This window comes from Nycticebus coucang, chromosome 1, assembly GCF_027406575.1.
Source record: "Nycticebus coucang isolate mNycCou1 chromosome 1, mNycCou1.pri, whole genome shotgun sequence".
In the NCBI taxonomy this organism is placed as follows: domain Eukaryota; kingdom Metazoa; phylum Chordata; class Mammalia; order Primates; family Lorisidae; genus Nycticebus; species Nycticebus coucang.
The window spans coordinates 136,667,849-136,689,324 of record NC_069780.1 but is presented as its reverse complement, the minus strand read 5'-3'; the positions used below and the strand labels follow the sequence as shown (position 1 = coordinate 136,689,324).

The window sequence follows — 21,476 nt, the reverse complement described above, 5'->3', positions numbered from 1 at the left end:
TCTGAGCCTGCACAAAGCCCTTTGGTCCCTTCTTTAGGACATTTGGCCTCTTCATCTTTCTCAGAAGATTGTCCTCACATGACAACACATAAGCATATACAGAGATTTCACGTCTGTGGAACTCAGACACTGTTGGTGAAAAGAGGCCAAAGGGGATGGGGTCCATGGATGCCGGCACCCTGGTGGGATTTGAGATAGGAGGTCCAAGCAGAATCACTGTAGGAGGGGAGAGGGGTTAGGCTGGAGGGATGAGGGCTGTAGCCCTGTAAGCCAAAGCTTCTGCGTCAGGACTTGCTGAATCATCTCCTGCCAAGGTCTGCAGAGATTAAAACACGAGTGGGTGTTGGTGCAGGAAGCCATTGCAATGGCGAGAACTGCGATTCTGTCTTACAGGTGTCATCCCAACCAGTGTGCCCCATGCTTGAACTCTCACCTGTGCTAACAAGCATCATTGGTGCGGCTCTGACATCAAATCCCAGCTTTTCCAGCCACCAACGTTCTAAGAGGAAGGTGGCTTTCACAACTGAATAAAACACTGAAACAAATATTCTGCACGGCCCTTTAAAGATGGGTCAAATGGATCATTAGGCTCTGAGATGTCGGAGCAGAAAGATGAGGTAAGAACACGTAAGGACAGAGAATTTGCTCCCTTTTCTTTAGTGTAAACTGTAGAAGACGATCATTGTTTGTTAGGATTGTTGTTGTGAAGATCAAACGAGATAATTCATGTAAAGAGCTTGGTAAATGATCAAAGCACAATAAAGAGTAGCTCTCATTACAATCATTATCGTGTCCGTAGCAGACATTTCAGAAACATGAAGATCTTTGTCGATGAGGAGAATATTAAAGGACCAGTGAGGGGTCCTCTGAGTAAATACCTGCCAGGTCACTTGAGGTGTAATAGCAAAGCAAGCAGCTGAGCCTCACCGGCACCAGGTAACATGGGCAAAAGGGGAAGATTCATTCTAGATGGCAGGTTTGGGGAGGGCCCCTTATCTGGCTCTTCCAGTCCTCATTCTGCTCTTTGAACAGCTGGCAGATGTCCCGTTTGCTCCAGGCCACCTCATCCTGACTTCCTGGTGCCCTTTTCTTTCCTGGTCCATGGCTGGGAGGGCCCCCTGGCATTTGCTACCAGCCACCGTGACTATGCTGACAGCCAGCAGCCAAGGAGAGTTGGGCTGTGGCCAGAGCCAGGGGGATGGCAGAGTGCAGCCACTGGGCTGGGGCCAGAGGCCTCAAAGCCAGAGCAGCGCACGGCCTCGGCCTCTCTCCAGGCAGCCTAGAGCAAACCGAGATGCCCCAGGAAACCTGCGCTTTCCTGCTCTGGGAGAAAAGGTCAGCGCACTGTGCCCTCCTGCTCAGCTGCCTTCCCTCACATTCTTCTCCCTCTCTCTTTTCATAAGAAGGGTGTTCCTTTCCTCAAAGGGAGAGAGAGGGAGGGAGGGAGAGAGAGGGACTGTAAACTGTCCAAAAGGACCGTGAGAAAACAGGAAGCTTTGAGAAGTACAAGAGAAAGCAAGATGAAATCTATTTGCAGGCGGGCCCCTGGGGACATGTGAGGCATTGTTAAGCAGGCAGTTCATGAAGCTATATCCTTCCTTCTCCTAAGGAGGGCTTTGCTGCCAAAAGGCTGCTATCTGGTCACTGCCTTAACCCCCTCAATGCCAGCCTGAAAACCTTGACCCCTCAGCATAGGGCCCCTCGAGGTCCCCCATCTGGTTTCTCCCCTCCTGGAGAATCAAAGAACATGAGGGGGAAAACTGAGCCAGTTTGGCAGCAGTGGTGAAGACCTTTGGAGCAAGACCTCATCCTTCTTTTAACAGCTCTGCTCTCCAGCCTTCAGCCCTCCGCTGCGGACAAGGCTGCAGATGACCTGGTGATTCATAACTCAGGCAGCTCCCGGCTTCACCCATCTCAAAAGAGAATTTGTCCCGGAAATTCTGGATGGCTGCTTTTCCTGGACAGGTTTCCCAAAGATGGAAGCTGGTTCTTTGCTATTATGGAGTGTGGCCCCTACAAGGAGAGTATCCCAATCAACCCATGTGTGCTTACCCAGAATCTGGGAAAGCACATATTTCTGAAAAGTGGCTTAAGTCTACAGGCACAGGTCTCTGGAAAAATTCCTGCTGGCTCCAAGAAGCAATGAATCCAGAATTTGAGCCAATAGTAAAAGAGCCCAGGAGGGCAGTAACTGTTTTATAATGAGGGAAAAAAAAGAAATATGGAATGGAAACCTTTCTTCTCCTCTAATTTTCCACCCTATTGTGAACGCCTAATCCCACAGTGAGTGAACATTTCTGCTTGGTAGGGACAGTTATTTCTGCCGTGCACAGGGCTGGAGTTCATGTTGCAGCAGGAGGAGGGACTCATGTTAGGAAGAAATTTTAATGGTGAGAATCCCAAGAAATTAGAATCTGTTACTGAAAGAATCTTGCTTATTGCACGTTTGGGGGTAAAGGAAATAGAGTTAACTCTTGGAGTATGGCTGGAGTGAGGCCTGCCTCTTCTGCTCAGCCATTTCAATCATGGAAGTGAATAGCTTTTCCCTGTTACCCCTATAAAGCTCAAGTTCAGCCATCTGGGCCAGTTCTCTAACATCATGGAGTGGCCAGCAAGCCATTTATCTCAGATGGCTATGAACTGCCCAGCAAAAAGCACACAGCCCTGCATCCATCTTCTGAATCCCATAGCCCCAGCAACTGCCCCTGGGGCCAGATGTCCAAGAACTCAGAGTGGTTTGATGGGAAGCAAGGCCCACAGGCATCCATCTCAAGATGGCCCACCCCACAGTGGGATCTGGAGCTAATTTACAAATACAAAGAGCCTTGTTACATAATCTGCAAACTCAGACATGCTCTGAAAGTCTTTTGAAATGAAGGAGGGTGACGGTACAAAGAGGACACCAAGCAGGATGACACTTTTAGGAAGAAAGGGACAGGCAGTAGGAAGAGCCTGGCAGTATGCTTGTGGCACGTTCTAGGAGACAGAGGGCTCTGGGTCAAGGTGCTTGACACCTATTCTTGTTTCAGAAATGTCTAAGAACAGAGAAGGGCCAGCTAAGTCTGATAAGAATGCCCTTTCATATCCAATTCTTTTTGTGTGATGGTAGATAACACTCTCTAGGAAGCCTCCTGACCTATGGTATGGTCTCCTGAGAGGATTTGCCTGCTAGGAAGAAATGACCTTTGCAAAAATGACCAGTCCAATTCCTGTGCTGGCCCATCTCCCATTGTAACATATAAACTGTCCATTGTTTCAAAACTGGCATTCTGCTTTATAAACTACTATAAACCACTCTCTTATAAGTTCTGATGGTGTGGACCAGACTTCCAGAAACTAACTGACTCTCAAAGAATAGGTGAAATGGAGTTTCTGAACCGTAGAGCTGACCCAGACAACCTTTGGACCGTGTCTGGCGCCCCAGCATCAGGATGGAGGCGTGGGGTGTGGTGTTCATGAAGGGAGGCCTGAGCATCACTCAGGATGCTCACTGCATCTTAGTGCCCAGGCTGCATCACACCACACAGTATTCTGTGCCCTGGTACTAGCAGAGACCATCTAGAACCTCATATACTACCTGGCCAAGAAATCCTCCAGGCCCCCTAAAGGTAGAGAAGCAGAACTGCCTCTAGGGCCCCAAATCACAAACATCCTGCGCCAGCTCTGCCCCTGATAAATCCCTGCACTTCAGGGGCATTTTCTGCCTGGTTGTACCAGTTACCGCTGGACCAGAATTGGTGAAGTGGAGGTGGAGATGGCCGGATAGGACAGGTGACTATAAACCATGCTAAAGGCTCCTTTCATGTTTTAACAACTTTACTCCATCACCAGTCCATAAGATTAAAAAATACACTTTGTGCTTAAAGCCCAAGAATAAACTTGACATAAGGACTGAAGAATAACAGAGACCTGATTGCACCTCCACTGTAGAGGACAGTAAACACTTTACAGGGAGGAATAGGTCTGTTAAATGAGAAGCACTCTGGGGACTCAGTGAAGTGGGAAAGAAATCAAAGAAGTGCCCAGAGAAAGAATTGGTGGTCTGGGAAGTCTAGCCAGGGCTGGATGTGTGGGTACGCAGCCAAGGGTTGCCTTCCAGAGGGCCCTGAGTTTGGTTTAATGCTCCACTTTCATCATCTTGAAATTCCTAATCATGTTATAACAAGGGGTCTTGCATTTCCATTTTTCAGGGGCCCTGAAAATTACACAGCCCATCCTGCATCCAGCAGCTTACTCCCCCTTTAGATGGACATAAATTGACTTTCAAACCACTGGGAACTTGAAGGAAAGGAGGGGAAACAGAAGTGGGTGTCAGGAAAAGGGCCGGAGGGGGAAGCCTCCCTGTCTCTCCTCCGGACAATGCCCACGCAAGTCTAGGGAAGCTCTGCTTGCTGACCCCTCACCCCATCCAACAACTGCCAACACAGGAAAGAAGTCAGCTTCACAGGGGATTCCTCCAGTGGGGACGCATTGCAGAGGTTACTGAAGGACCAGCCCCTGGAAGCAGGGGCCTCAGCTTCAGGAACATGGATCAACAGAGAGTAGCCTCTGGGCCCGGTCAGACATGCAGTGAGAGAGAAGGAACTCTTCCGGTCCAAGCAGATGGGTCCTAATGCTCTCTAAACGGTGTTCTCCCTGTCCTTCCCCCTGGGCCGTCCCCATGAGTAGGACGTCCCTTGCCAGTATATTGCTTGAATAAAACCCAATCATGAGCAAGATTCTTTCCCATTTTAGAAGTGGAGAAGGGAAGCAATGTTGGGCTGGGGGGCAGCTCTGGGAAGCCCAAGCATTTCTGAGACACGCTCAGTAACGCCCAGGTGGTGCCTGGGGCTTTGCACATCTCCAGCTCATGTTTTCTCAGCTGATGAAACAGAAACCCAAGCAAGTTGGTCTGACACAGGGAATTTAACAAAGACGCTCAATCCTGTGCTACTTGGTACTTAGGAACAAATGAAAAACATTTCAAATGACTGTGCCTGTGTTATTCCCGCCTCATGCAAGTGTTTCTGAGAGCCTTCAAGTCTATCGTCCTCTCTGGGCAGCCTGCCCTCACATATACCCATGGTTCCCCCAAGTGGCAGGAGGGAAGGAGGGGGGAAGAGAAAGGGCCATGCTGGAAGCTCTTTTTTTTATTTTTAGACAGAATCTGATTCTGTTGCCCTCGGTAGACTCCCGTGGTGTCATCACTCACAGCAACCTCAAACTCTTGGGCTGAAGTGATTCTCTTGCCTCCAAGTAGCTGGCACTACAGGAGTCCGCCACAACACCTGGCTGTTTTTAGAGGCAGGGTCTTGCTCTGGCTCAGGCTGGTCTTGAACCCCGATTAACCACCACTTTCCTGGGCAATCCACCTGCCTTGGCCTCCCAGAGCGCTGGATTACAGGCATGAGCCACCAAGTTCAGAGCTTCTCTAGCTCTTTTCTGTGTTTAACTCACTAATGTGCAAGAGGAAGAGGGCTGCACCTGGTTTGTCCTCTGTAGAACAAGAGATTTCCACATCACTTTTATCCTTTAACAACCTCATCTCCGAATAGGTCTTTCCACTCTTAGGCCTTCCCCTACTGCCTGCCTCCACCCCTGGGTACTCAGGGTCCAGTGGCCAGAGGGACAAATTGGTAGATGGGACCTGGGGCCAGCCATGGAACCAGTCTGAGCCCCAGGAACCCTCACTGATGAAACTGAGTGGAAGGTTCCCTGGGGATCCTCCCCTATCAGGCATTTGCACAACCCTCTGGGTCCTCCCCCAGCCACTGCCCACCTTGCATTTGAAAGGCTTCACATCCGAGTGGACGATCATGTGTGCCTTGAGGGTCTGTTTCTGCACAAAGCTCTTGTAGCAGAGGTGACACTGGTAGGCACGGATGTTGGTGTGGATCAGCACGTGTCGCTTCATGTTGGCCAGCAGGGTGAACTCCCGCCCGCAGATCCCACACTTGTGCTCCTTCACACCCTGCAGGAGACACAAATCAAAACACGGGGTCTGACAGGAAACATACTTTCACTGGGGTTACAGGATTCGTTTTTCTCTACGCCACATAAATCCACAGAAGGCTTGGTGATAGATGGGGAGCTTCAAATGGAAAAGCTTTAGCATTTAACTTTAAATAGTTAAATTGCTATTTTTTGAAAACTATTGATAACATAATCTTTTCTGTTTTTAATCTGAAAACCATAAACTAGCCAGACCACTAGAGGAAAAGAAAGCTATTGGTTTTCTTGCTTCTACGCCTATTGGGGTTAATTCTGCGATAATAGTTCTCAGGGATTAGTAGGATTTTGGTAAGAGCATTGTAAAATGATATGCAAAATGAGTCTGTAATCCAGCTGTCATCATAATGAAAAAATAAAATCTTCTAAACTGATATTATCATTTATCTCATGAAAACTAATGTCCTCTTGAGTTCTCATTAATGGGCTTGAAAATCCCAGAAGAACAACGCATATCCACACTTCAGTAAGATGTAACTTGATAATCACTCTCTTGAGTTGGTCCCTTGGGGTCCCATAGGCCATTCTGACCTGTATGTGACATGGTTATGGAGCTTTGACTAAGCCAGCCACTTCTTATAGAGAAATTTGGCAGGAGATAGCTTTCTGAATTAGAAAACAGGACGGTGGGTTTTCTAGTTTCCTTGCCGCGTGTGGAGGTGTGTTTGAATATTTAAGCATCAGTGAGAATACTTCCGGGACTCAGCTTGAGTAGCAGGGCATTTGCTAACCCCGATTAACCACCACTTTCCTGAAAAGGCCTTTGCAACAGATCTTCACCCAGAATGACTTTGGGGGAGAAAAACAACCAAGGCACTAAAATGAAGGTTATTATAAGATTAAATTATTTAGTGAACAACTATACCTTATAAAGCCTATATTGCCTGGTATCCATAGTGTGTGAGGAGGGAAGGGTTCCAAGCTCAACTCTGATTCTCTCTGCCTGTATGTCCATTTCTTTAATTTGGAGCATGGTAAGAAAGCACCACGCTTCAGTTGCTGATCCATGGCACTAAAGGGTGGACTGGGGTCTCTGCCCTGCCATTTACTAAATCAGTCCCATGGCCTTTTCTGGTGAAGGCTTTTCATTTCAAGATGGATGTGGTGGATCATGGTGACTTTGGGGTTCTCTCCAGGCCAAACACTCTCTAGCCTAGATGACTACAGATAAGTGTGGATTTGTGCTAAGAAAGAGATTTAGAAATCAACCTCCTTCAAAAATTAAAATTTAATGCCTAACCCCAAGAAGATGAATTTTTAAAATGCAGTGCATATTTGAACAGTTTAACATTGTAAAACTAATGAAATAGGTTTTCTTAATGGGTTTCAGAATTTCTTCTCTCAAGATTTCCTCTGGGTTTGGCCTTGATCCAGGTGTCCTGAAAACCAAGGAGAAGTCTCTACTTATCACTGTTCAGGGTATTCTTTAAAGAGACTTCCTTGCCCAAAGTAGGATTCACGTGTGGGCTGGCCTAGAATACAAGTGAACAGGAGCTTGGATACAACTTTGGGGCAACAAAGGAAGCTGTGTTTCTCTGATAGTATCACTGAAATTACAGAGAGCCTGTGGGGGTGGAAAAAGGGACACTTCAATTGTAGAGTGTTCAAGACCCAGGTACTGGTATCAGAGACCCCTGACTGACCTCTCCATGTCTCGGTATTCTCATCTGCAAATCAGGAGTAGCTCTTAAGAGATTTTAAGAAGCAAATGAAGATTAAATGAAAAATAAAACACCTGCCATAAAGACGACGTTCAATACTATTTTTCAGGATGACACCGCTAGTTAACATGCATTTTTGTTTCTTAATTCGAATGAAACTCATTTCAGACAACAGGCTGTTTCTCCTATTTTGACTTCATTTTCTTTCTTTTTTTTTTGCAGTTTTTGGCCGGGGCTGGGTTTGAACCCGCCACCTCCAGCATATGGGGCCAGCACCCTACTCCTCTGAGCCACAGGCGCTGCCCATTGACTTCATTTTCTACTATCTCACAGAATCTCTGTATGTTCTAAAATGCACCTTTGATTCCTTTTCCACATAGCTAGTAAAATAAGCGAATGATCCTCTTTATGGCTGAATCTCAGGCACTCTAGATCCTTTGTTAATGGTTCGTGCCCTCAGCAAGCACTACCCCTCTGGATGGTACCTACAGGAGCCTGTCCTAGGGCAGGGTACACATTTCATCTCTGCTGCAGAGGCAGAAAATGCTCCGTCTTTTGTCCTAACCTAACAAATGAAACCCATTATGGCAGAGAAGAACCATTATCTTGGTTGGGCAAAGTCCTCTTCTGACTTTTCAGAATTAAAGAATGTTTTAGAAACTCTGGCTCGCTAAAATTCTCTCCTGCCAAGAAAGTCACTTGAGGTCAAGGGTGTGAAGGTAGGAGTTAGTGGGGCACAACTCTCATCTTGGAAACTCAAAGCAGACCCAAGTCAGTTTAGCTGAGACTAAGATTTCAGGTACGCCACTACAACCTTGTTTCATGTCAGGGTTTTGGTTGCAAAAGTTTGAACTCAGGCTCTTGGGCCTGTATTTCTCCTAGAAGATCTGAGCATGGGGAAGATGAAACCACACCAAAAACAGAGAAGGATGCCTTCTCCTGCCTCCTACAATACAAACCACAGGACACTGAACTCAACCTGGGATGCCCTCAACCTGGGGATAGGCAGGCCTTCCAAAACTCTGCCAACTCTGCTCCCCTTAGAGACCCTGCCCATGAAGCAGGTCTCACAGCTGAGGGAGAATACAAACCAAAGAAAGGTAGCCACAGCTTCAACAGCAAAAGACCAAGAGAAGAAGCCTTCTAGAGGAAGGCTCTCACTAGTACATCCCAGGGACAGAGGTGATCTAGGATCTGATAACACACTCCTACTAGTGCCCTGGCTGAGGTTTCTGGAAACATTGTAGAGATTCCTGGGGGCTGGGCAGCAACAGCCCTGCAAGCAGCTGCTCCTTCACCCTTCCTCGCCCCCTCCCCAGATGTCTTCTCCAGGCTGCCTTAGACTCTGGAAGGCCGGTTGGGGAAAGGGTCTGATGGATGGTCTGTGGACTCATCATCCCCTCGTAAAGGAGAGGAAGGACCTCGGGCTGGGGTCAGGGCAGCCGGGCGGCCGGGGTGACTGCTCCTCGGGGTCAGAGGTGGGGAGCAGGGCTGTCCCTGGGCCCGGGGCCCGCTCCAGCTCCTCGGCGGCCCGCAGTACCTTGTGGGTGAGGGAGTGCTGCTTGAGGTGGTGGGGCTGCACGAACTCCATGCCGCACTCGGAGCAGATGTAGGGCCGGATGTCCTTGTGCTTCATCATGTGGTTCTGCAGCTGGCTCGGGTACTGGAAGGTCTTGTCGCACTCGGAGCAGTTGTACTGGATGGGGCCGCGGTGCGTGGTCAGGTGCCTCTTCAGCTGGGCCAGGGTGGGGAAGTCGAGGCCGCACTCCACGCAGATGTTCTCCCGCCCGCTGGCGTGCTTGGCCTCGTGGGCCTTGAGCTCGCTGGGGTAGGCGAAGCCCCGGCCGCACACGCGGCAGTTGTGCGGTTTCACCTCGCTGTGCTGCATCATGTGACGCTTCAGGTGGCTGGTCTGCGTGAAGGCCTTGTAGCATACCTGGCACTTGTGCGGCCGCGTGCCCTGGTGGGTCAGCATGTGGGTGTGCAGATGGCTGAGCTGCTTGAAGAGCTTCCCGCAGCGGGTGCAGGCGTGCGGCTTGATGCCGCTGTGGCCCAGGATGTGGGTCACCAGGTTGTACTTGGAGGTGTACGACTTCTCGCAGGTGGGGCACTGCCAGCGCTTCTGCGCGCCACCCACGTCCACGTAGTAGCTGTCGTCCACCTGCACGTTCACGTCCACCCTCTCCACCTTCGGCGTGGCCTCCGCGCTCTCCTGGGGCTCGGCCTTCCGGGGCAGCAGGGGCTCTGGCGGCTGCTTGGGCAGGAAGGCGTGCCGGCTGAAGGGGAAGGGCGAGGCCGAGGGCACGAAGAAGGGGAGCACCAGGCCCGGGTGGACCTTGGGGTAGCAGGGGAAGGGCGCGGGCAGGAACGGAGGCGGGGTGGGCTGCGGCCACAGGGCGCTGGGCTTGAGCGGCTCCTGCTTGACGGGCCTGGCCCCCGGGGGCTCCGGGCCGCGGCAGAACTGGAAGCCCACGTGGCACAGGTCAATCATCTGCGAGTCGTACTTGGGGCGCGGTGGCGGCGGCGGTGGCGGCGGGAACAGCAGGGGCAGGCTGGGGAGGCCGTGGCTTTTGCTCTCCGGGTGGAGGCCCATGGTGGCTTCCTCTGCAGGGTGGCTGTAGGGCACCTTCGTGGGCATGCTTTTCCGTTTCCGAGACCCCCCTCCTTCGAAGACCCCAGGGAATCCGTCTAGATCTCCCGGGGGAGGTTCGTACCGGAACTGGGAGAAGGGTCCCCGGAGGGCCTCGGGGAAGGGGTGCCTGGGGGGCGCCTTCCCTCGGGAAGCCCCTGGCTGCAGGTAGTGGGGAAGGGCGGGGATCCTCTTCATGCCCAGGCTGAAACGCCCATCCTCATCTTTGATCACCTTCATCTCCTTCTGCATCCTGGGCGATTTTCCTTTAAAGAGAAAGAAACTTATTGTGTATTGTTTATTTTCAATGCTCTTTACCATTAAGGGTTTTGGCTAACGTATCAGTATTAATATATGACGAGTAGTACTTGTTTGATGTTGATACTTATTTATTCCAGGGCTGTTCAAAAGATCATTTCTCTTTCTCCTTGTAAACCCAGTTACTAAGGGAAAGCCCTGGCCTTCTGGAATGGGACTGGAGGACAGAATCAAACGGCACTCCAGTGCAAACCCAGCTCCAAAACCGCAGGGTAGGAGGGGAGTGGGAGTGGACTTGTTTGGGAAGAAACCTGAGAGCTTTTCTGATAGTGTCCCCTGGAAGAGGAGGGCACCAAGGCGGAGAGAGGGGAAGTGACATGCTGAAGTCACAAGCCACTCAGTGGAGGAGTCAGGGCTGGACACATTCTGTGGCAGCCTTTCTGTCTGAGGTGTAATTCTATCTGCTCATGGTGATTTAAATGCGTCTTTTTGGTCATTTCTTCGGTAAGGAAAACCATTTTCACTGCTGTACCTTTGCTGCTGGAGGATAAGGCTATTCAAGGCCGCACAGGAGAAGGAGTGTTAATGTTCAACTCAGCTCTAATATTTCCTGAGGATCCTCTCTGAGTCTCACGTGCTGCTGAGGTTTATTGAGTGAATGAGATCAATGTGATTAAGAACAGCATTTTGGGCAATCCAGTATTAAAAAGTCATCTTGGCAATGTATGCATCCTAATCTTCAACCTGAAGCAACTTCAGATAAAAAAATTCTAAGATTCTAACGCTGCACCTGAGCTCGCTTTCCCCAGGTGTCACAGTAAAGGGTAGCCTAGGTGACCTCTCTGGTGGCTGAGATATACCCCACTGAGCCAGTTACTGCACCCTGGTAACCTCATTGGGCATGTCTGAATGAGCCAGCAGGGCTGGAGTCTGAAAGAGGGGCCATGTTTCATTACCCAGGCCTTCTCACCCTGTTTCTAGCTTCCTCACATAGATATTGACAGAATGAAGCATGTAGCTGATTCCACATTTCTACTCAAGTGCTCTGAGTTTGAATGGGATCACTACCTTTCCTCATCAGAGTCTCCCATGGAACCAGTTGGCCTGGTCAGGTGTAGAGACTGACCTAGAGCCACAGGAGACAAGGTGGGCACAGATCTTGATCAAACTCAGCGTTTGGGCCCCCGGGAATGGCTACAAGCCAGCCAGTGTGGGGTGAGGGGCCCCGGGGTGGGAGGGCCAGCAGCTTAGAATCATTTTCTACAGTGCTTGGTGAGGCAGATGCAGTTTTTACAAATATCCAGATATTCCAAACTTGCGTGCATGTCTTTTGGAGTGGTTTGAGAACTGCAGTATAATTAAAACAAAAATGAGCCTTTTGAAATTTAGTTACCAAGTCCATACACAGACTGTTCAATGAGGGAAAAATATATATCCTTATTATATGAGTATTTGGGCATTTTTAGAGATTATTATGTGAAAATGGACAGAAGACTAAAAAATAACGTCTGTTAGTATTTGCTTTGTGTTCATGTGAGTAGGAAGACAGCTCCAGCTTGTCTTCTTACCACGGGTTTGGGGCTTAGAAATTAAGAGCCAGAGCTCACGATCCAGCAGATGGGAGGCCCAGCTTGCGTCCCAGTCTTGCATCTGAAGTGTGAGGTCTTCTTCCACTGCTGCCTCAAGGACCAGGCAATTGTAGGAAGTGATGAGGCCAGTAAGAGAAAGGAATTCGTACTTTATGGGACTCAGAGGGGTGTGGACGGGTATTAAAATGAGAGTCCTAGTATTGCTGCTATCAGAAAGGACCAGCAGGAGCATCGGGAAGCAGAAGCTCTTTGATGGCTTTTCATGTTTACTAGATTGTCTCTTGGCTTGCAATTCAGCACGTCCTGATCCCTAGATTCACATAGAGTTAGAGAGGGTGTGGCCCTGGTCCAAGAATTTGTTGCACCTATAAAAATAGGTGGCTTTCAACAGGATAAATGTGTCCCATTGAATTGGAAGGGAAAATGACAGATCTTTTCTCTGTAGTTTCATTTTGGCTGAGGTTGGTTTTGTAACCCCTTTGGAGATAAGTTCCTTTTTGCAAAAAGGCTTCTCACACTGTAAAAGACTCTTCCAGGCAGTAAGTGCCTGTAATGAACCACAGCAGAGTCCACGTGAAAGCAACTGGTTCTCTTTGTTTTATTTTTGCTCTGAATCAAAGGAAAAATAATACCTGGTTCATATTAGAGAGCCTTGTGTGAGAACTAGTTAAAAAGACACATGTCTGAACGTGGGTCCAACCTTACCTAGTTTCTTGTGTATTTTGTTGTAGAGAAGGCATTTGAAAATGTATGGCTAATGGCGGGTGGCGTCGTTACCCTATGTGCTGTAGCTACCCACTTGGAAAGGAATGTTATTACTCATTTTGAAACTGAAGATATTTTCATTTATGCACACTGGTAGTGTCATTTTTAATATTTGATTTTAGTTGTGACACAATCAACTAATTGATTCATTTTGCCATATTTTACCATATTGATTCATTTTACCACATTTTACCATATACCAATATTTCTTTGCTTTACTAGGTTAAAGGCGATCAAATAAAAATGCAAACGCTGAAAATAAATATGCATTTGAGATTATCATTTTATTAGGAGTATTAGTGATAATAAAATGATAATCTCAAATGCATATTTATTTTCAGCGTTTGCATTTTTATTTGATCGCCTTTAACCTAGTAAAGCAAAGAAATATTGTTGAACAGAGATAGTATGTTTTCTTAAACATAAATGCCACAATTATGTCCCCAAATGCAAAGACTTTACACATGTGCATTTTCGCTTCTTATCCATTTTAATGTCATGAAATTATTTTCCCCTGGTTTCTCTTTTGTGTATGCCTTCCAAATAGTAGTCTGTGTGCTCTAGAATAAAATCAGTAACTCAGGAGGTTTAAAAAAACGTGAGGGTCTATTCATGGAAATGTTTGCAACCCTTTTGAACATTGGTCTCTTTCTACCTAAAGATCTTAAGGAGCATCACCAGTCTCTACAGAGGCAAAAGTGAATTAGATCTGCTTTCCCCTTGGTCTTCTCTAAGAGAATCAATGATGCTGCTGCTAGTTATTAATATCTCCGACTTGGGGAACCAGGCGATAAGAAAGGAGAAGCCCCAGGGGATAAAACAACAACAACAAAACCCAGAAAACAAACCTATATTGCAGATGGAGAGTGTTAAAGGGATGAGTAGTGAAGGGATATCTTCCTTAAGAGGTAATTTATCTTGAAATAAGTGAAGTTAAAACTCTGAGTGTAAAAATATTAATAGACTCCTAGAAAACCTCAATGTGCACCTCCCACATGTTCCCTTCTATTGCTAAAAATAGATCCTCAGGCATCCATGACAGCTACAGGATTCTTATTCAGGAGGCAGGAAAGGCTTGGAGACAGCAGTCTGTTTAGGAGACCCAAAACATGGGCGGTGGGGCCTGCAGGTGGGAGGGGAAGTCGCCAGTGCCTCCATGAGTTACTAATCTATGACTGCTTCCAGAGCCTCACCAGGATGAATTGAAACAATTCACAGAAAGAAAGAATAACTGAAATGGTCAAAGTAGACAGCTATGGGGAAGTGGAAAGAGCATTAGGTTGGAGCCTAAAGATCTGGGTTTGAATGTTGGCTTTGTGTTAGCAGCTGTGGGGGACTGAGCAAGGTAATTGTGAGGTTTGATTTTCTCATCTGTGAAATGGGAGTCAGGATGTCTCCAATAGGGTTGTTAGAGTATCTATGAGGAAGTGTGGTAAACCGTAGGCAATGGAGTGCCCTTGAGGGGTATAAGAAAGAGTGGGTAGCAGAGAAGAACTGGCTTCTGATCGGTGGGTTAATGTTGGCTGACATAGCATCTGTTTTCCAGGCTGAAGCTCTTGGCTACCACTAACTGGCATCTGGACCTCTGCTTTACATGATCAAAACCAAGACTTTACTCATTTACCTAGAGTTGGTCCTGTCACAGCAGTGAATGTGCACCACACTCAAAGAGGCCAATGGGTATAGCCAGGATGAGTTTGCTCATTCAGTGTGAAGGTAGACCTTGCCATTTAAGCATATGTCCCCCCTTCCTACCTATGGCTCTTTCCCATTTTGGAGATATCTTCCAGCTCACACTCACAGCAGATTGCTCTGGAGCGTGGGGAATTGAAGCAAGGGGATCTGCTGGTCTTGTGAGCACTTGCAGCCAGAGTGTGAGAAGCTGAAGACTTGCCCCTGTGCTGATATCAGTGACGTTCCTCCGGACAGGAGGACCTGTTTGTCAAACCCAAAGCCTCAGATCTCGGGATGGTGCTAGGTCAACATGAGCAAAGCAGGTCTTGCAATTCCTGCTGGTCTGTGAGAACAGGGACTGGGCTTGTTTTAGGCACTGCTCTACCTCCAGCCTCATGCCTGGCTCAAAGTAGACCCTCAATAAACTGCTTTGGGATGAGAGAAGAAATGAATGGTTCTTGTTTTTGAAGTCTCCACGCCAACTTAAAAATATATAATTTTATCTCACATCATTTAGACCGTGGGTGACTTTTGGTATGTCCCTCAGCAGATCAGCACTCTCATAAGCTTTCAGATGGTTATTTGGAAGAACTCAATACATATCCCTTGTGTGAACTGTTGCTTCAAGGGCACCATTCTCTGAACTTACTCTCAGATTCAGGGTAAGCCCTAAATCCTGGCTACATCAATGCTGGGGAACCATTCTCAAAGGGCCACAGATTCTGCAGGCCAGCCAGGAAACAGATTCCCAAATGTGTCCAAAACAGATTTCTTTTGGACAAGAAAAAGTCCAAAAGGCAGTCAGTGATAGAAAGATAAATAGAAAGACTGACTCCCGGATTGAGAATGGGAATTGGAAATGAAGAGTAGATGGTCACCTGCTACTAATGGAAATTAGTAGCAGTCTGCCCTTTGTACTAATGAGAGAGGGAGAAGACTAATGTAATTGTACCTTCTCTTATAATGGTCAGAGAATGTACTGAAGTCCTAGACTTTCTATGATGTATCACTCAAATCCTACACGCTATAAATCAAGAAACAAATAGTTTGACAAAGAAAATATTGGGTCAATCTTTGTAAAAGGAATCTGGGATTGCAGAATATCATCTTTGTCTGGCACTATCTATGAGAGGTAGTTATGAGGAAAGAGGGAATCAACGAATTTTAAAACCAAAACAAAAAACACCTCTTTGAACCATAAGGACCAATTAGAAATTTAAGGCTTAACCAAGATGAAACCATATTTAGTTTTGGGGGGAAATGCTGCTAATAATGCTCCGAAATTGGGAATTCACCTACTATACCAAAATATAAGTATTCCCCAGATAAAATTACTGGTATTTTGTAGTTCTCATTCAAATTGAAGGTCATTCCAGTAAATGCTATCAGAAGAGTCACAGTGAGTCAGCATGCCAGGGGCAGATCTGTTATATCTACTCCAGGACACTGATTTGTGTTTGTTCTGAAACTCATGAAAGAATATTCATTCTCACACGAAAGACAGAAAATATGTTCTTTATTCCTTGAAGATGTCCCACGTTTCACTGGAAAATGTTTCATTTTATTATTGGAGGGCCTGGCTTCCTCACATGAGATAGTGACAGTTTACTTATGTGGGAGCTCACCTGGGAGCTCTGCTCTCAACAGAGATGGGAACAGGGACCAGGTGAGAGTCAAAGGAAAGGACAAGAATAAGAAGCAGACTTGAGAAGAGAAACAAGCAGGAAAGCAAGAAGATGGGGTAGGGTATGTTAATACAGTAAAACCTCCATAGTTGACCATCTCCTTAAGTTGACCTAGGTTTCATAGACTGACATGCACCACATGTACGTATCAGTACAGGAGCCTATTGCTTGTGTTGATCACCTCCTCCGCATTTAGCCAGTCTGTTACAGTCTTCTGGGTGTAACTTACAGAGTCCTACTGTATATGGACTGGCCATCATCCTGTTTCTGTTCATGCCAACATCTCTCATTTTAAGGCTTCCCACTTTAGAGTGGGATTTTTATTGGCTCAGCCAGTTCTTTCTGAATTTATATTAATGGCTGGAAACTTTGAATCTTAAAATTAAATATTCTAATGTTTCAACATAATTTTCTTAATATATATGGGATTGTACTATTGCATTTTTCACCTGTGGGTATTTGGCAAGTAATTCAGTCTTGTATTCCTTCGATGGGCAGGAATAAAGGAGTCTCTATACCTGTCTAGCAAGTGGAGCAATGTGTTGTCAAAGGAGTTAATGCTCTGCCTCGTCACTCTCTGGGCCAGTGCTAGAGCCAAAAAGAGGTGAGCAGATGCCTGGTGGCCAAACCGCAAGGCCCTTCCAATATTCCCCTGGGCCCCATTTAATTTATAAAATCATTTGTCTCATTTCATTATACGAAGTAATTATGGGCCAAATCCTCCAAGTGGTCAGAAAGTATTAATTAGTGATGAGACTTGTTCACACATGAAATAGTCAATTGAACTAACATAAATGAAACATTCCTAAAGACCACTAAGACATAACATAAAGTCAAATTCAGTTTTTGTGTTACTTAAATTTTCCATTATGACTGTCCACATATACCATTTTTATGCATTTTTAAGAAGTCTTAATATAAAAATTAACAACAAATTCAGCTATCAATTTGCATAGGTTAAAATGAATGCTGGTTTCATTTGGGAAAGGTAAGTTTTTAAGTGCTGAATACCTAGGGCTACTTTCTGGAAAGTAGGAGTGAGTGTAATTATTTGAGTGCTGGAACAATCCTAGCATGTTGGGGTTGTCTCTGTCCCCGTGACCCATTTAAAGGAAGGAAACCCATTGGAGACAGTACTTAGCAGTTCTCCTCCCCAACTCTCAGAGCTAATAAATCTCTTGTGGATGGAGCAGCAAATGTGAAAAATTTTCTCCAACTTTTTTGGGGGAAATGTCCTTCGGATATATGTTGGATTTTTTGTTTTACATTCTTAGATCAAATAAACTTGATAAACTTAGTCCTATCTAAGCAAAAACACACATGCATGTTGGAAAGCTTCTTTTTGCCCAACTCTGAAAATGGCAGCATAGGCAATCTCATAGGCCCTAGAATTGGTAGATATTCCAGAAAATATACCACTTTTACTTGTAGTTAAGAATCAATTAAGAATCTTTTCAGTAATTGATGAGATTAGGCATCTATGGAAGGAATCTATTTTAAAAGTGTAACTCAAGGTAATATTTGGGTGGAAGGTGATGAAAATACTTTTCATTTTGATTGGGGTTCTCATTACTCAACTCCGTATTTGTCAAAAATCATAGAACTAAAAAAATGAATTTTACTGAGTATAAATGAAAAATTCGCTTTAAAATATATAAGAAATATACCCCCCAATGCTATTCAGAACATCACTATGAAAAGAGTAATTGAAGGTGTTTGGGAAATCTCCAGCAACAGTCAAGGTGAACAGATCCCATCCCCCAATCAATTCGTATTTAGGGAACATCCCCAATAATATGCATATGGCATATAAAGATGGGGAACTTCGTTATATGCATTTAGTGATATTAATTCCTGCACTATCTCTAGGGAAGATTTTAAATATGGCAAACACCAGCATTTTTTTTGCTTGTATTCTATTCAGCAAGAATATTGTGGGGCAGGGAAAGTACATTAAGTCACCCTTCAAGGTTACCTTTGGCCCTGACTGCATGTTCAGTAAACCATCTTCTGTAATTGCTCCAACATTCTTTGAAATGTAAAATAGTCTGCCATCAGTGGACAACATCAGTCTGGTCATTAGAAAATATACTCCTACCTCTTGTAAATAAATAAATTGGTATTGATATTCAGGTCCAAACATCACTCTTAGGCATCATTTCCCCTACACTTAACTGATTTCTCTGACAAAACGGGACTCATGCTTAATCTCATCCCTACCAGGCCCAGTCCTGAGTCATCGCAGCCCCACCAAGTGCTGCTCACCCATGCAGCCAGCTTCTTTCTTTCTTTGACACATTTCATTGGATATATCAGCCAAATTCCAGCAAGTCTCTGCAGAGCAGAAGGTGGAGAGAACCTCCCTTCGTGGAGTCTTTATGGAGCCTTAGAGGTGAAACCATCCTTTCCATAAGAGCTGGAAGCAAACTCTGCACTTCTCTGAAATCTATCATAATTGCTTTATGCTCCGCTCATTGGTGGGGTTCTGTGCTCCCTGCCACCTTTCTGCATAGTGGATGCCTTGTATTTCCAGCATAATCGGATCAGAACTTTAGAAGCTTGTCTGGTGCCTTACATATGGCTGAGATCCAATGACTACTTGGGAAGATACTTAACCAATAACTCTACTTTCAAGCTTGCTATTGCTCCCTGATCTCAAGGAAATTTGGAGTGTTACCTAAAGGCAGGAATAACTGGTGATTGTCCTGTCCCAGTTTAGCCCAAGCCAACCTCACATAAATTATCTGCCAAGACCATCTCCAGTGAGGAAGGTGGATTAGTCAGGGCGTGGCAGTGATTGGGACAGTGCCCCTCAGAAGGTTCATCCCTGCTTCCTCCCCACTCAAGCTCCTGGGCCAGTGTCTGCTCTGTTTTTTTGACATGAAAGATGTAATGTCCTTTTCCACTGAAATAATATAAATGAATGTGGGATAATGCTGGAAATGCCCAAGGTGACCATAGTTAAATGCCACCAAGCCTCAGAGAGAGTGTGTCACCACAGACTAGAACATGCCCACATTCCAGCAAACAGTGTCCTGGGAGGACAGGCGGCTGCGATTTCTCACCTACTCAGCAGCTTCAGGTCCTCACTCCTCAATGCAATGCCATTCACTCTCCATGAAATGCCCATTCACTTAGTGGAAATGCCCATCCTGGTGGGACCCCATCCTCTCTTTTTGTTTTACATGGACAGAATTCCTGGTGGATTTCTACTTTGGATGAGTGATTGCTCTTCATGTGGAGATCTTTTCTCCTCCCTTAAATTTTTAGTTCAAGGTCTTCTTATTCAACTGCTTCATTGTTGATTTTTTCCTATTGATTCTGCTTACTAAAATCATTCTTATAAAATACAAATACTAATAAAACATGCATCCTATCTCCTCATGTCCATGTTCTGATAGCCTACTCTGGAAGGAAATACAAGAATCTGGCAATATCAGCTGTCTCTGGGGAAAGGGACTGTGGAGCTGGAGGAGGAAGGCTTGGGAGTTACTGACTCAATGGGGGCCATTCCCACCACCCCCCATAGGATGAGGCCTATAGTTGTGCAGTATCCTGGGTGGAAAAAAGAAAGGTGTATACTTTTTCAGCTCAGAGTATTTTCATACTCTGCAAATGACTTAGCTATTCAAATGCTTGCATTTAAAAAAAATTAAAATTCAGGCTCTGCGCCTGTAGCTCAGTAGTTAGAGTGCCAGCCCATACACCGGGGCTGGCAGATTGGAATCCGGCCCAGGCCGGCTAAACAACAATGACAACTACAACAAAAAATAGCCTGGTGTTGTGGCAGGAGTCTGAAGTCCCAGCTACTTGGGAGGCTGAGGCAAGAGAAGTGCTGAAGCCCATGAGTTTGAGGTTGCTGTGAACTGTGACGCCATGGCACTCTACCGAGGGCAATATAGTCAGACTATCTCCAAGAAAAAAAAAAATAAATAAAAATTCATATTGGCTTTCAAATAGCAAACATTCAGACAGAATTAGACTTGGGATCCCCTTCCTTTTGGGCTCTGAAGGATTCCCTTCAATGCATTTCACTGAATGCCTGGATTTTGTCTGTGTCAGGTGTTTTGCTGCCCCTGGCAGATTTTGCCCTGGCTTATAGTCTGGCGTGCAGTTTCATCACTCAGGCTTACATCATCGGGGAAATAAGTATGAGCAACAGCAAAGAGTCGGAGTCGCCAAAGGTGCTCACTCAACAAAGCGCTTCAGGTGCCTCTTCTGTGCTGTGCTGGATGTCAGGACCGCACCAAACACTAGGCTCAGGGAACTCACCATCTGGCCGAAGAAACAGACAACCAGATGTGGAGTAAAATGCTCAGGAGCTAAAGTGGGAGGATCTGGAACTGGTAGGTTGATTGACTGAACACGCAAGAACAAGAAGAAGAGCTACATTCTGGCGAAACTAATGAAGTATTTTCTTTCAAAATATTCCTTTTTTTATCATCAAAACATCAGGTAGAACAATATGAAAAGAATGAAGACTCTGTGGATGTGAGGGAAGAGAGAAAAACTTCCCCCACCCCAACCATTGTCCCAGCCTTCCGTGCTGGAGTGTTCCGTAAACCAGAATTTGGGGCCTCGCAAAATTAGGCTGACCTTCGAGTAACTACGCCAAGAAAGCCAGGTGCCTATAAGTAAAAAAAAATAAATAACTGCATTCGGCCTCCAAAGTTCAGAGAAAGAGGGCTCTGACGTGAACATTCCCAGTGGTGAATTACACGCTGCAAACGTGGCTGCTACCATTTCCCCCATTCCACCTGTTCCTCGGTCGCTCCTGGGGTTCTCCCCCAGTGCTGATGGGGAACTCTGCGATGCCAGGGGTGAGACCCTTAGAGCTTTCTCATGTCAGGTCCTTCCCCAGCGCCCTAATGTGGTTGAGTTGCTTAAGTTTTCCTTTCAGACTAAAATAAAAGTCCAATCCCAATTGTGCCCCTATAGAACCAAGTCAGAAGGCAGTGTGCCCCAGCCCTCAGACAAAATTAGTCTCCCCTTCCTCTCAGCCCGGGCCCACACCCTTGCGGTAGCTTCCTCATGGGGTACTGTGAGACTCTGCCTCTCACAACACTGGGCTCTTCTTGAGATCAGGGACCGTTTTCTAAACCTTTCTGCATCTTCACAGTCTTGTACAATGACTGGTACTTAATAACAATTTTAAGTCATACATTTTCAAATTGCAATACCTTTCTATTCTAAAAAGGATTATTGTGTGTGTGTGTGTGTGTTTTTT

General features: G+C 46.1%; 1 protein-coding gene across 1 annotated transcript in view; it reads right to left on the bottom strand.

The window, feature by feature from the left end:
• The window catches only part of ZNF366 (zinc finger protein 366), a 69,446-nt gene that overhangs the window by 10,959 nt on the left and 37,011 nt on the right, over positions 1-21,476 (bottom strand). Inside the window, exons 3-4 of the mRNA XM_053589001.1 lie at positions 9,190-10,544; positions 5,759-5,950 (exon numbers count right to left, since the gene is read on the bottom strand). Coding sequence (XP_053444976.1) covers positions 5,759-5,950; positions 9,190-10,544 — 1,547 coding nt within the window. The remainder of the gene's footprint in view (positions 1-5,758; positions 5,951-9,189; positions 10,545-21,476) is intronic.